The sequence below is a fragment of the Phyllobates terribilis genome, unplaced genomic scaffold (assembly GCF_046119375.1).
Source record: "Phyllobates terribilis strain yellow unplaced genomic scaffold, ASM4611937v1 Scaffold_2__4_contigs__length_985480577, whole genome shotgun sequence".
Taxonomy (NCBI): Eukaryota; Metazoa; Chordata; class Amphibia; order Anura; family Dendrobatidae; genus Phyllobates; species Phyllobates terribilis.
The window spans coordinates 709,358,065-709,374,306 of NW_027362762.1; the positions used below are offsets into that span (position 1 = coordinate 709,358,065).

The following is a 16,242-nucleotide window of genomic DNA, read 5'->3' on the forward strand; positions in this document are numbered from 1 at the left end:
TATAATTTTGTGTAATGGTATTATTCTATGGAATGATTGTGTTTTCCTACTCTGGATGCAGGAAGAGATGCTGTGTGTCCTTAACTTGCTGATAAATTTGTATGACATGGGCTAAAATTTTGTCAAATTTCTGTCAAAAGACCAATCAGTAAAATGTTTCGGGAATACAATAAAGCTACTGCCTAAAAAAAAAACCTCTAACTTTTTTTTTCAGATAACCAATAATTTTGGAAGCATTTTATACAAATTATATTTGCTTTGTTTATTACCAGGACGTTGAAGTCTTTGATGTAAACTCCCCCTCTAAACCTATAGCCTGTCTTTATCTGTATCTGGCTCTTTAGTTACACAGAAATTTATTTTTAAATGAAGAAAAATGTTATATAATATTATATTTTTTTATTATAATTTTTTCACCCGCATAACGAAACTTGTAGCCAGTGACAATTAACCATCCAAGTTCAGACAAATATAGATACAGACCTGACTGGTTATGCAAAAATGGTTGGTGTCCGTAATGAGGATTAGATAAGCATTTTTAATTTTTATGTGATTAATTTTTATTTTTTTGTCAATTTACAGAGTCTGAAAATATTGAGAAACATGAAAAAAAGTAAGTTTGAATTGAAATAAAAAAGTAATAAAGTAATTTTATTTCTGTATAATATTCAGAACATGGCTTTACAATGAGTCTCTAGGACTGGGGACCACATTCTGGGAATTGGTGAAGGTCCAAGCAGTTGGCCTTGCTCTATTTATCACTGATCTCATACACGATAATGTCTGGAATATGCCTTTAAAAAAGTCCACCATCTAAATCAATATTTTTTAGAAAAAGATATTTCCTATTGCTGCCTAAGGCCTCCTTCACACATTAGTGTGTCCCGTACGTGTGGTGACAGTTTTCACATGTTCCAGAGACACTTACACATGTAGACCCATTCAAATGAATGGGTCTGCGCTAGTGTTGATCGAACGTGCTCTGATAACGTGCTATCCGAGCATGCTAGAGTGTTATTAGAGTATCTTCGACATGCTCTGCTAGTATGTTTGTGTCACTGCGGCTGTATGTTTTGCGGCGGTAGACAGACGCGACACATGTGGGGATTGCTTGTTTGTTAGACGATCTATGCATGTGCTGCGCCTGTCTACCGCTGCAAAACATGCAGCCGCAGGGAGACAAAAATATTAGCAGAGCACGCCAAAGATACTGGAACAACACTTGAGCATGCTCGAATAGCACGTTATCCGAGTACGTATGCACAACACTAGTCTGCACACATGTCAGTGTGGTTCCAAAGCTGTGAGCTGTGATTAATAGCCAGGGAACATTTGGGGCTAATGGCCCCTTTCCTTGGCTAGTAATATCAGCTCCCAGTGCACAGTTTTCACTCTGCTGTTTATGAATAATCGGCGGGAGCTCACACTGTTTTTTTATTTAATTCTTTATTTTACACATAATGTACACTGCGGGTGTACATCATTGTCGCCTGGTCGCGCTGATCGCAGGGATACCAGGCTATAATGATGGGAGCTGCACTCAGCACCCGGTGCCTGAGAACAGAGTGAACTGTGCCGGATTTTCTCAGGTGCCTGTACATGTGATAATGATGCGGCACACGTATAAAACACACGGACACAGATATCTCCGGTACTGTTTTATCAAGTACCGGAAATATCAGGATGTGTGAGACAGACCTAAGAGAAAGGGCATGGCTTGACCTCCAACAATTGTTTTTCCTTATCTTCTATCACTATGGCCCAATCTAGCTGTGAGCTGAGTCATGTCTGACAGTCTGGTTGTTAGGGACTTGCTGCCCAACGACAAGTTTCAGAATACTCAGGACTTCAGCTTATAGCAAAATTACTATTGAACTGTATTAAAATACAGTCCAACCCTTAAAAAAATATATTTTCAGAATTTCCCAGGGTTGAGATCTATGTAATTCTTGTCAAAAAAAGCTTGCTTTTGCATAATAGTCAATCAGAGACCGGTCGGGTCTAGATGTTTCCACAAGACAACATCATCTCTACCTTTTTCCACTGGAGCCTCGGCAGCCAGAACAAAATGATGCATAGGTCTTATCACTATTCAGATAATCACAGTCCACACCCAAATTTTAAGCTATCTTAGGATAACATAGGAAGGGAGTCAATTAAGTTCTTAAAATAGAGACTGAAAAACTACTTCTCCAGCTAACTAAAGGTCTGTTCAGACGCCAGTATAATATGGACATGTGTTGTCCAAGTAAAAATTGGGCAGCGCTCGACCAAAGTAATTCAAAAGGGCCATACAGATAACAGTTTTTTCACACAGACTATTTTCTTCCAAGTAAGGAACAACAGACGCCCATTGAAGTGTATTGATGCAAGTAAAAATCAGATCTCATACAGATTATCCGTATTCCATACGATTTTTATGGATACATTACAGTTATTAACCTTGGAAACTCTATTAGATAATGTATAGTGATGAGTGAGCATGCTCGCTACTACTCGGTGCTCGCCCGAGCATCTCACTGCTCGAGATGCTCGGCACTCGCCGAGTATTTCCGGGTTACTCGGGCGGGAACTTGGGTCCCCTCCCAGCATGTTTGGCGCTCTTTAGAGAGCCAATGAACATGCAGGGATTGCCTGCCATGCACTGTAATGCCGTAGCCATGTCGGTTGTGGGCATTACAGTGATTGGCTGGCCGCACAGCGTCATCAGGTCTATATCAGACCTGGCGCCACCATGCTCGTCTCAGTCACTCCGGATCAGACAGTGTAGGGAGAGCTGCTGCTGTGTCAGGGAGAGATTTGATCGTGTATTAGGTAGTGTAGGGAGAAAAAACGTACATTACACATATCCATCTTAACAAACAGTCCTTCTGAGGACTAATCCATCTGCAGAGATATCAGGCAGGCAGGGTGTATAGGCTGGCGGTGTATATAGCAGACTGCAGTGCATAATAGCACAAGAGGCTCCATTCCAATTCTGCCTTCTGCTGCTGTTAGATTTTTCTATATAAAGGCCCAGGCCTCAGGGGCCAGGAATACTTTTCTTTGGATCTTAATCCTCATTATTTGCTTAAAAAGCAATCCAGAGAACACAGTTTGTCTGCGCCATTTGCTTGTTTTGGGAGAGGTGCTGCTGGGTCCGGGAGAGATTTGCTTGTGTATTAGGTAGTGTAGGGAGAAAAACCGTACATTACACATATCCATCTTAACAAACAGTACTTCTGAGGACTAATCTATCTGCAGAGATATCAGGCAGGCAGTGTATTAGGCAGGCAGGCAGTGTAAATAGCAGACTGCAGTGCATATAGCACAAGAGGCTCCATTCCAATTCTGCCTTCTGCTGCTGTTAGATATTTCTATACAAAGGTCCAGGTCTCAGGGGCCAGGTATACTTTTCTTTGGATCTTTATCCTCATTATTTGCTTAAAAAGCAATCCAGAGAACACCATTTTTTCTGCACCATTTGCTTGTTGGCACTGCAGAATACAGCCAGGTCCTTTCCATATTAGAACGCTAGAAATCCAGCTATTTAAAGCTGTGTTTTCTCCGTCACACGGATCACATATACGTTTTCAGAAAATACTGACATTTCTGGCCTCCATTAAAAATTTCCTTTAGTGTGTCTTTGAAACAATTCACCGCAGTTTGCTGTTCAAACTACTTACCTACAGGCCAGGTATTTAAAACTGTGTTTTCTCCGTCAAACGGATCACATATACATTGTCAGAAAATACTGCCATTTCTGGCCTCCATTAAAAATTTCCTTTAGTGTGTCATTGAAGCAATTCACCGCAGTTTGCTGTTCAAACTACTTACTTACAGGCGAGGTATTTAAAACTCTGTTTTCTCCATCACACGGATCACATATAAGTTCGCTCCAAACTCAGTCATTTGTAGTGAGCGTGGAAGATACTGTCCTCCATTTAAAATGGGCAAGGCACGTGGCTAGGGACGTGGAACTGGACTAATGGTGCATGCAGAGGCAGAGGACAAGGCCGTGGGCAAGCCGAAATTGTGCCACAACAAACACCCACATCTTCTCGTCTGACCTTCCTGTCCCAATTTCTAGGGGACCTCAGTACACCACTATTGAACCCAGAGCAGTGTCAAAAGGTTGTTGGTTGGATAGTGGATAATGTTTCCAGTCACTTAGCCACCACCACCACCCTGTCTTCCACACGGACAAGTCTCAGTAGCCGTGAGTCTGGACTGCATATTCCTCACCCTGATCCTCCTTCCTCCCACCATGCCGAGTACCCAGAGACAACTGATCGCACAGTTGGACACTCTAAAGAGCTGTTCACTTTTCCATTTATAGATTCGGACCTCTCGCCCGGTCCACTTGAAGCGGGGCAAGAGGAGATCACGTGTAGCGATGCCAAAATATTTGAGCAGCCACGGTCACACGAAGGCGACGGTGGGAAAGTGTCACAAGAGGTGGACGATGATGAGACATAATTGCCAGAAAGTCAGGAGGGGGACCAGGGTGCAGAAGTGGAAGACGAGGTGGTGGATGATATAGTAACTGACCCAACCTGGCAGGAGGACATGCAGAGCGAAGACAGCAGCACACAGGGAGAGGGAGGCAGAGCACCCCAACAGGCAGGAAGAAGCAGTGTGATGGCTACAGACAGAAGGCAGGCAAGCGTTCCCCGCAAAACGACCAGCCTGACTACCACCAGCATGATCAGGCATGTAGCATCGGCGTCTCTGTCCTCTGCCAGGCAGAGACGCTGTCCCTCTCACCGCCGTGCTCCCTGCCCGGTGTCCTCCAGCGCTCCTCTTCCTGCTTCTGCTGCCGGCGCGCAGCTTCCCGGGCACTGTGCTTAGGGAGCGCGCGCTCCCTTCCTCTTAAAGGGGCCGCGCGCGCCGCCCTAAGGAGTCCCCGGCCAATTGCCGGAGGTCCTCCCATATATAAGGCACCTCCTCCAAAATGGAGGTGCCCAAGTAATAGTTGATGCACAGTGTACTTACCTCTGCTTCAGCCCTCAGGTCCCGCTGCTAGCCTGACTACTAGTGCTGCCCGCCAGCCTGACTATCAGTCCAGTCCACCAGCCTGACTACTCTCCAGCCCGACAGTCTGTCTTCCATTCAGTCCACCAGTCTGTCTATGGGCTTCGCCCGCCTGCTAACCTGGGAGCACCTGCCTGTTACCTGTCTGCCTACCTGGAGGCTCCCGCCTGTCACTTGCCGTGACCACCTGTCTGCCTACCTGGAGGCTCCCGCCTGTCACTTGCCGTGACCACCTGTCTGCCTACCTAGAGGCTCCCGCCTGTCACTTGCCGTGACCACCAGTCTGCCTACCCGGAGGCTCCTGCCTGTCACTTGCCGTGACCACCTGACAGCCTACCTAGAGGCTCCCGCCTGTCACTTGCCGTGACCACCTGTCTGCCTACCTGTAGGCTCCCGCCCATCACTTGCCGTGACCACCTGACAGCCTACCTAGAGGCTCCCGCCTTCCGCCTGCTGTCTCTGCCAGTTTATCTACCCGGATCCCTCGGCAGCCTGCCTGCTGTGCCCATCTGCAGTATCGGTCAGTCTCAGCCATCTGACCCAAGGGAGTCACCTGCTCACCTTACAAGGTCGTCCCCAGAGTAGCAACTGGTCCCTCTACTCGGTCCCTCCCTGGTCACGGAGTCGTTAGCCGCCGTACGACCTAGATCGGTCAGAGTGGATACTTAGTTACGCCCCTCTGGGTCCCTCCTTGCACCGCAGCACAGAGGTTCCACCACCCGGATCCGTAACAAGGCACATGGCAGCAAAGCACCCGACTTTGTGGGCCGAACCTCAGTGTCCAGATACAGGGTCTGCGGGTGGCACCATTGCTTCTTCCGCTGTTGTGCATGCAAGCCAATTCCCTGTCCATGGTGCATGTGAAGACGCCACCTGCCCTGGACCTGTCGTTGCACACTCTCAAGCAGCAGCATCAGGAAGCACGTCCATGTCCTTGTCCCAGCGCAGCATTCAATTGTCCATACCCCAATCCTTGGAACGCAAGCGCAAATATGCAGCCAACGCCCCACAGGCCACACTACTAAATTCTCACCTTTCACGAATGCTTGCGCTCGAAATGTGGCCTTTTAGGCTTGTGGAGACGGAAGCATTCTGCAACCTTATGGCGGCGGCCGTCCCTCGGTACTCAGTCCCCAGTTGCCAGTATTTCTACCGGTGTGCCGTTCCCGCATTACACAAGCACGTGTCCCAAAACATTAGCCGTGCTCTCCACAACGCAGTTACCGGTAAAGTCCACCTAACAGCGGACACGTGGAAAAGTTCTTGTGGGCAGGGACGGTACATTTCGCTGATGGCACACTGGGTTAACATAGTGGAAGCCGGGACCCAGTCGGACCTTGGGATGGAACACGTGCTCCCGATGCCAAAGATTGCGGGCCCTAGGTCAATCAGGGTTGCCCCCACGGTCTATAGCTCCTGCACCTCATCCTCCTCAGCCTCCTCCTCCTCTTCAGCCTCCATCTCCGAAATGACCACATCAGTCACAAGCTGGAAGCACTGCAGCACTGCCTCGGCCAAGCGGCAACAGGCTGTGCTGAAGCTAATATGCTTAGCTGAAAAAACGCACAATGCTGAAGAGTTGTGGACAGCTCTGAAAGAACAGGCAGATCTGTGGCTCACACTGCTGAGCTTACAGCCAGGCATGGTTGTGTGTGACAATGGCCGGAACCTGGTGGCGGTTCTGAGGCGAGGCGAGCTCACACACGTACCATGCCTGGCCCATGTGCTTAACCTCGTGGTTCAGCGGTTTCTCAAATCCTACCCGGAGCTGCCGGATCTGCTTGTTAAAGTACGCCGCCTATGTGCCCATTTTAGAAAGTCAGCTACAGCTTCCGCCGCCCTTGCAGTGTTTCATCAGCGTTTGCAGCTTCCGACTCACAGACTGGTGTGTGATGTCCCCATGCATTGGAACTCTACACTGCAGATGTTGGGAAGGATTTGTGAGCAGAAGAGGGCAGTTGTTGAGTACCAGCATCAACAAGGCCGTCGGTATTCAGTTCAGACTCCACACATAAGACCTCAGGAGTGGACATGGATGTCAGACATATGTACCATCCTCCAAAACTTTGAGGACTCCACCAAGATGGTGAGCGGCGATGACGCCATAATTAGCGTCACTATCCTGCTTCTCTATCTTCTGAATCGCTCTCTGCTCACAATCAAAGAGGATGCATTGCAGGCAGAGCACGATGAGATGGAGCAAGGGACCATACAGGGTGATTACACACAGCCAAGTCTCATCTCATCCCAATGTGGATAGGGTGACAATGAGGAAGAAGAGGAGGAGGAGGAAGGACAGGAGCTAGTTTCATGCACTATAGACGGTACTACCTGCACAGCTGTCATACCGTCTGTTCAGCGTGGATGGCCAGAGGACAGAGAGGAGGAGGAAGAGGAGAGGATGGTCAGTCATCCTCTTGGTGAGGACACAGAAGTCTTGCCTGTTAGTAGTCTGGCACATATGGCTGAGTTTATGTTACGCTGCCTTTCCCATGACCCACGCGTTCTCAAAATTTTGGGTGATAGTCATTACTGGTTGGTGACACTTCTAGACCCACGCTACAAGGAGAACTTTATATCTCTTATTCCTGAGACGGACAGGTCTACAAAAATGGGGCAGTACCAGAAGGCCCTTGTTGCGGAACTATTAAAAAAATTCCCATCTGAAAACGCTGGCGGCAAAGGGCACACTTCATTGGACAACCAAGGAGTACAGGCGAGAGAGACACAACTTCAATCCAGCAGAGGCAGGGGAACACTGTCAAAGTTCTGGGAGAGTTTTCTCAGCCCCTCCCATCGCACAGGCCCTGAGGCACGGGGTACTCACACAAGGAGTGCAAAGTTTGGGAAGATGCTGAGGGAGTACCTTGCCGACCGTACCAATGTCCTCCGTGATTCCTCTGTGCCTTATAATTATTGGGTATCCAAGCTGGATACGTGGCATGAACTGGCTCTCTATGCCTTGGAGGTCCTGGCCTGCCCTGCCACCAGCGTTTTATCAGAGCGGGTTTTTAGTGCCGCTGGTGGAATTATAACTGATAAGCGCATCCGCCTGTCAACTGAAAATGCTGACAGGCTGACTCTTATAAAAATGAACAAGGGCTGGATTGGGCCAGACTTCTCAACACTATTGAATGATAGTGACGCGCCCCCTGGGCCGTGGGGTACTTGGCAGCCGGGCCTCTGGTTGCCGGAGGATATCACGGTGGTTGGCCCGGTCCATGACACAGGGCGGTCAGTGAAGTGGGGGAATACTTTTATATAGGGTTTTTCATGACGCCACCTGTGGTGTCTGGTGAGGATCACCAGCGCTGCAACAGTCCTCTGAGGCAGATGTTAGGGCAGCAAATGATGGGACAGCTCCCCACAGGTGGAGCAGGCCTCAGGGCAGTGTAAGGGATGTACTGGATTGTGGTGCAGGGGAGAGACGGCAGGTCGGCCCCGGAGGAAGGATGGACACTCACACAGGGGTAAGCTTCAGTACCTTTACTGGTGATGCTGCAGGCACGGTCCAGGGTACTCCAGGTGAAGGGCACACTTCTGGACTCTCCCCAGTGAGCGTATATAGGGCCTCCTGATCCGTTGCTTCACTCTGTAAGCTTCTGGCCTGCCTGGAGCTGGGTCTAGCTTGGTTACTGTCTCTCTCTGCACCTGCTGACCTGGTGGTAGGGCCTTTTCTTTGGACATCACTCTCCCTGGATGCTGGGACCTCTGTGACTCCTAGCCCTAGTACTACAATCAGCATTAGGTGGACCTGGGACCTGTAGTTCTCCAGGGGTTCCGGTGGTTCCTACTGGGTGTAGAGAGTCACTATAGGCATGGACCCGGCATCCGGTATATAAATCGGGGTGAGCTCACTATGCTCCTCTGCCCCCTAAGTTCCACTCTCTCTTTCTCCACGCCGTCGGGGCCCTTACTACTTGGCAGCTGGTGTGCTGCGTCTTCACCGCTCTCTGAGCGTCGGCACGCTCTCAGCTCACTCAGAGCTGTGTTCCTGTCTGGACACTCAGACTGAACTGAAACTAAAACTAGACTGAGCTACCTGGCTCCACCCTCCCTATATATGTCCCTAACGGCTCCCTCTGCTTGTCTGAGGTGGAAGGTGGAGGTGTGTGAATGTGTGAGGGCCTGTTGTGGAGAAGTCCATCCAGGCACCCTTCTGGGTTCTGTGGCACCAATGCGCAGCAGGGTGCCACAATAGCAGCGTAACATAAACTCAAATCCAGTGTCTTTTCTTGGGAGGTGTATTCCCATGCACCTTTTCACACCCACACATGGGTATACGCTTCCTGATTTTGTCTATTTGCTTTTGTCCTCCTCCTTCTCCTCATCCTCCACCACCATATCACCAGGGTGACCGTGGACAGTGATGCAACACCCACATCATTTTTTAAAGGGTGCTTATGATGCCCGTGAAAAAAGATTTTTATACAGTATGTTCATGTATACCCCCCAGGGGCAAATGTTTGTCAGCCCATACACTTAGTGCATTGGCATTACAAGTATAGGAGGCCCGCTCCTTTCTAATGGGAACATTTTTTTATGAGGCCCTCCTCCACGTCTCTTCCAAGGGGCATTGAAGTGCCTCCAAATTTTTGGCAGCCCTTGCATTCACTGCATAGGCCAAGACTATGGGAGACTCTCTCCTTTCTAATAGGAATTTGTCGTTACTGTGGCCCTGCTCTGTGTGTCTTTAAATTCTTAGTGGGGTTTTTCTTAAAATTGGTCAGCCGTTGGACTCACTACATACCCTATAACTGTATAGCAGACCCTCTCCTTTCTAATGGGAACATGTCGTACCTTGTTACTGTGGCCCTGCTCCGTGTGTCTTTAAATTCTTAGTGGGGTTTTTCCTAAAATTGGTCAGCCGTTGGACTCACTGCTTACCCAATAACTGTGTAGTAGACCCTCTCCTTTCTAATGGGAACATGTCGTACTTGTTACTGTGGCCCTGCTCCGTGTGTCTTTCAATTCTTAGTGGGGTTTTTCCCAAATTTTGGCAGCCCTTGCAGTCACAGCATGGGCATTACCACTATAGGAGACCCGCTCCTTTGTAATGGGAACATTTTTTTTACTGAGACTCTCCTCTATGTCTCTTCAAAGGGGTATTGGGTTGCGTCCAAATTTTTGGCAGCCCTTGCAGTCACTGGATACGCAATAACAGTATAGGAGACCCACTTGTTAATAATGGTAACAACAAAGCATAGCCGGCTGATGGCTCTCTAACAATAGCTACGTCCGACTGCTGGCCTTTTAAGAATAGTAAGGGCCGTCTAATGTCCCTGTAAAAATAGATTTTATGACTTTCAGAGTCCCTCCATCATAAATAAAAAAGGATGTGTCTGATGATGTGTCACACACCACATTGCCAGATAAGATTGTAAAATGTTAAAATGACATTTCCCCGTGAATGCATTTGTCTTAAAAAATAACTAGTGTTGAGCGAGCACTAAAATGCTCGGGTGCTCGAAGCTCGGGCCGAGCTCGCCGTGATACTCGGGTGCTCGACCCGAGCAACGAGCCCAATGTTAGTCTATGGGAGACTTGAGCATTTTTGCGGTGGCACCCCCGGCAGTCTTTTAAAAGCCTAACAAGTGCCCAAAACGATAGTGACAGTGTTCAAATGACATGGAGACAGCATGGGGATCGCCCCAGGAAGCATTTCTGACCCCCAGGTCACTGCTGTCAACAACGTGGTCAGAGGTATTAAGCCACTTTTACGGGCTCACAATAAAACGTTCAAAAACGAAAGTGAAACTTTTTTCCTGTGAAATATGTTAAGGAACATCCTTTCCAGGGAAAAGACTTGTGTATAAGTTAAAATAAATGACCAAAAACAAAAATACTCCTCCACACCTTCGGCTATGTTCACAAGTAGCATTTTTTATGCGTTTTTGCACTTTTGTATTGCTTTCAACTATGACAAATGCATTCACCGGGAAATGTCATTTTAACATTTTACAACCTTATCTGGCCATGTGCTGTGTGACACATGCATAAAGTGCTGAAAAGACATGGGAACAGCATGGGGAAGACCCCTGGAAGCATCTCTGACTCCCAGGTCACTGTCTAAAAGTGTGCCCATCATAAGTGATCCTTGCCGCATCAGAAGATGCAGACTTGCAACTATCCCCATGCAAGTTCTAGTCCCAGGGCAGTGTTCATTTGTACCTCCCCCATTCCTTGCAATACAAGCGCAAGTATGCAGCCTGCCACCCACCCACCCCCAGGCTGCAATACCATACTGCTTGCTTGCTTGAACTTGAAATTGGGCCTTTTAGGCATGTGGAGGCGGAATCTGGTCACCACGTCATGGCTGTGTTGGCGGCCTGGAATCCGTACTCAGTCCCCAGCCGCCCGGCGGCCGGGTGTCCATACTCAGTCCCCAGCCACCCCGCGGCCGAGTGTCCACACGGTCCCCAGCCGCCTGGGGGCAGTCGGGTGTCCATAAACGGTCCCCAGCCGCCCCCATTTCTCCTTGGAACATCCCCCCACACACTTTTCTTAGCCCGGCCTGCTTTAGGCAGCATTGGACGAGCCCACCAGAGAACCAGACTCCTCCGGTGGGCCCTGACTTCTCCATCGGTGGAGTTGAGAGTGCCAAGGTGAGGAGCATGATGATGATGGCAGAAGTTAGCATCTGCTATGTTTTCTTTTAATGCAAGTGTAAGTGTGCAGCCTGCCACCCACCCACCCCCAGACTGCAATTCATACTGCTAGCTTGCACTTGAAATGGGGCCTTTTAGTTTAGAGGAGGCCGAAGCTGGCCACTACCTCATGGCTGCTTCGGCAGCGAGGTATCCATACTCAGTCCCCAGCCGCCCCTATTTGTCCTGGTGTGCCTTATACATAAGATTAAGCGTGTATACCAAAACATTACCTGTGCCCTCCCCAGTGCATTTAGTGGGAAGGAGAGCCTATTCCGCTGTAGTGTGTGCATGCCAAACCCCTGTTCATGGTACATGCGAAGATGCCTGCCACCTTGCACCTGTCGTTGCAGACTTGCAACTATCCCCATTCAAGTCCTTGTCCCAGGGCAGTGTTCAATTGTACCTCTCCCATTCCTTGCAATGCAAGCGCAAGTATGCAGCCTGCCACCCACCCACCCCCAGGCTGCAATACCATACTGCTTGCTTGCTTGCACTTTAAATTGGGCCTTTTAGGCATGTGGAGGCGGAATCTGGCCACCACGCCATGGCTGTGTCTGTGGCCTGGTATCCATACTCAGTCCCCAGCCGCCTGGTGGCCGGGTGTCCCCGCTTGCTCCCCAGCCTCCAGGGGGTGGCCGGGTGTCCATACTCGGTCCCCAGCCACCCCTATTTGTACCGGTAACCTTTCCCACACTTTTCTTAGCCTGGCCTGCTTTAGGGCAGCATTGGCCGAGCCCACCGGACTATCAGACTCCTCCGGTGGGCCCTGGCTTCTCCATCAGGGGAGTTGAGAGTGCCAAGGTGAGGAGCATGATGAGGATGATAGAAGTTAGCATCTGCTTTGTTTTGTTGTAATGCAAGCGCATGTATGTAGTAGCGGCTAGGCCTGAGGAGGTCAGCGTTTTGGCGCATATCCTACCTCCTCCGAGGATTGCTGGATGTTTGCCTGCTACTATCCAAGTTCTATGACTCCCGTTAAAACAAAGCTTCAGGTGATAAATGATGGATGAGGTAGTGGCAAAGGAGAAAGAGCAGGAGGAACAGGGACCATTCACATCAATATCAGGCCAGTCAACCAGATATGTCTTGTAGGATATGTTTCTGTAACAAAAGGAGCGGTTCGGCTACACAGTTATAGGGCATACAGTGAGTGCAATGCCTACCAAAAATTTCGAGGCACTCCAATGCCCCTTGGAAATGACATGGAGGTCAGAGGGTGTTAACTAAACCTTTTTTTCCATTTATAGCAACTGGGTCTCCTGTGCACTGTTGGCCTAAGCAGTGAATGGAATGCTTTCCAAAAATTATGAGGTACTGCAATGCCCCTTACAAGAGCCATGTGTGGCACCCCAGGGGTCTGGTCACCACAGTAATAGAGATTACGTCGGAGAGCAAGTGGGAGGTTTCCTGGTCAGGATCCCTTAAACATGCAACATCCTCCTGCCCCAGTCCTGGGAGGGGAGAATTCTGCCCTTATAAACTGGATCTGGGGTGGGGTTGAGTGAGTCAGAGAACAGTCAGAGTCAGAGTGAGAGCAAGGGAAAGTAACAGCAAGGAGCTCTGTAGGAGCTAGCAGCTAAAGACGAGGGGTTGGAAGCTGAGCAGAGCTCGCCCTGGCAGAAGACAATAGGAACCGGACACAGGAGTCCGAAGCTGTGAGGACTTATATATCCAGCAGCAGAAACCAGCCGGCAGGTGATTTCAGGTCCTCTGGCCATAGAAGCCCGGAGGCTCAGTCACAAGCAAGGGACCAGCACCGCCGTCGTGGAGCGGAGGCTAACAGAAGGCCCCAAGTCACCAGCCATATGGGTGAGCACTACACGGTACACTCAGGGACGTGGGCTACTTCTACCCGCTTACAGCAAGGTAGCCAGGAAAAGTGCAGACAGACGGGGAGGCCTACAACTCCACCTGGCCAGGGGAACTCCTGCTTGCTCACAGACTGACCAGGCCTCTTACGCTAGCCAGTACTCCCGGGAGGGTCTACCTTATAATCATCAGTAAAGACCCTGAACTGCACTGCAAAGACTCTGAGTCATTCCTGCTGCACTCGTGCACCATCACCCCCATCATCCACACTCACTGCCCTGAGGCTATACTCCTCCCGAGGGGAGTTATCCCATTTTATGCTGCGCACACAACACCAGCCTCAGCGGTCTACCTTGCAGCGGTGGTACTCCCTGACCGCAATCCACGGGTGGCGCAGTCGGACAATTAACCTCAAAACCTAAGAAAGATTGCCACTGGTTTGACCAGCCTGAGCCACGGGACCGGGTCACCGCCACGGAGACTACAGACCCCAGAGACCCGGCACCGGGTATCCCACACACGTGTACACACGGCCCAGGGGGCGCGTCACATGCAGTACAGCATATTACAAACATAAGTCCCATTATTGGGGAGTGGGTGTCCCATAGTATTTGCTTATGCTTTCCCAGCAAAAGCTGCCAAAAATTAGGACGGAGCAACTTGCAATGCCCCTTACAAGAGCCATGCAGTACAGCATATTACAAACATAAGTCCCATTATTGGGGAGTGGGTGTCCCATGGTATTTGCTTATGCTTTCCCAGCAAAAGCTGCCAAAAATTAGGACGGAGGAACTTGCAATGCTGGCACCCTGGTGGTATAGTGGTGGTGGAGGCTGAGGGTAAGGAGAAGAAGATTAAACAGCCGAAACGAGGAAGCGTATACCCACCCATGTGTGGGTGTGAAGCTGTGCATGTGAATACACCTCCCGAAATAACACAGTGGATTTGACTTTATGTTACTCTGCTGTCATTTGGTGGTGATGAGAAGTCTGGCCCAATCCAGCCCTTGTTCATTTTGATAAGGGTCAGCTTGTCAGTTGACAGGCGAGTGCGCTTATCAGTTATAATTCCCCCAGCGGCACTAAAAACACGCTCCGATAACACGCTAGCGGCAGGGCAGGCCAGGACCTCCAAGGCGTACAGAGCGAGTTCATTCCAAGTGTCCAGCTTGGATACCCAATAATTAAAAGGCACAGAGGAATCACGGAGGACGCTGGTACGATCGGCAAGGTACTCCCTCACCATCTTTTGAAACTTTCCACTCCTTGTGAGAGTACCCCGCGCCTCAGGGCCTGTAAGCTGGGTGGGTGTCAGAAAACTGTCCCAGAACGTTGACAGTGTTCCCCTGCCTCTGCTGGATTGGAGTTGCATCTCTCTCGCCTGTACGCCTTGGTTGGGCAACGAACTGTGACCTCTGCCGCTAGCGTGTTCAGATGGGAATTTTTTTAAGAGTTCTGCAGCAAGGGCCTTCTGGTATTGCCCCATTTTTGTAGACCTCTCCACCTCAGGAATAAGAGAGTGAAAGTTCTCCTTGTAGCGGGGGTCTACAAGTGTCACCAACCAGTAATGACTGTCACCCAACATTTTGACAACGCGAGGGTCATGGTTAAGGCAGCGTAACATAATGTCAGCCATGCGTGCCAGACTGGTAACGGGCAAGATTTCCGTGTCCTCACCAAGATGACGACTGACCATGCTCTCCTCCTCCTCTTCCTCCTCCCCCCTGTCCTCAGGCCACCCACGCTGAACCGACGGTATGACACTTGTACAGGTACTACCGTCTACAACGCATGATAGCAGCTCCTGTTCTTCCTCCTCCTCCTCTCCCTCATTGTCCCCCAATGCACGTTGGGATGAGATGAGGCTGGGCTGTGTGTAATCGCCCGCTATGGCTTCTTGATCCATCTCATCATACTCTGGCTGCAATGCCTCCTCTTTAATTCTCTGCAGAGAGCGTTGCAAAAGACAGACAAGTGGGATGCTGACACTAATGATGGCGTCATCGCCACTCACCATCTTGGTGGCCTCCTCAAAGTTTGTCAGGATGGTACATATGTCAGACATCCAGGTCCACTCCTGAGGTCTTATGTGTGGAGTCTGACCTGAATATCGACGGCCTTGTTGCAGCTGGTACTCCACAACTGCTCTCTTCTGCTCACAAATCCTTTGCAACATGTGGAGGGTAGAGTTCCAACGTGTGGGGACATCACACACCAGTCGGTGTGCCGGAAGCTGCAAACGCTGCTGCAACACAGCAAGGGCGGCGGAAGCTGTAGCCGACTTGCGAAAATGAGCTGACAGGCGGCGTACTTTCACGAGCAGATCTGGCAACTCGGGGTACGATTTAAGAAACCGCTGAACCACGAGGTTAAGCACATGAGCCAGGCATGGTACGTGTGTGATCTCACCTCGCCTCAGAGCCGCCACCAGGTTACGGCCATTGTCACACACGACCATGCCGGGATGTAGGTTCAGCGGTCTCAGCCACAGATCTGCCTGCTCTTTCACAGCTGTCCACAACTCACAAGCAGTGTGAGGTTTATCACCTAAGCTTATGAGTTTCAGCACAGCCTGTTGCCGCTTGGCGGAGGCAGTACTGCAATGCTTCCAGCTTGTAAGTGATGTGGTGATATCTGAGATGGAGGCTGAACATGAGGAGGAGGAGGAGGATGCGCAGGAGCTGTACACTGTGGGGGCAACTCTGACTGACATAGGGCCCGCAATCCTCGGTGTGGGGAGGATGTGTTCCGTCCCAAGGTCCGACTGAGTC

At 50.0% G+C, this 16,242-nt stretch overlaps 1 protein-coding gene across 3 annotated transcripts in view; it reads left to right on the forward strand.

Moving 5' to 3' along the window:
- Positions 1–16,242, forward strand: part of PTPN22 (protein tyrosine phosphatase non-receptor type 22) — a 233,985-nt gene that overhangs the window by 200,153 nt on the left and 17,590 nt on the right. For all 3 annotated transcript variants that reach the window (XM_073667164.1, XM_073667163.1, XM_073667162.1), the window contains exon 19: positions 583–613. In XM_073667164.1, coding sequence (XP_073523265.1) covers positions 583–613 — 31 coding nt within the window. The remainder of the gene's footprint in view (positions 1–582; positions 614–16,242) is intronic.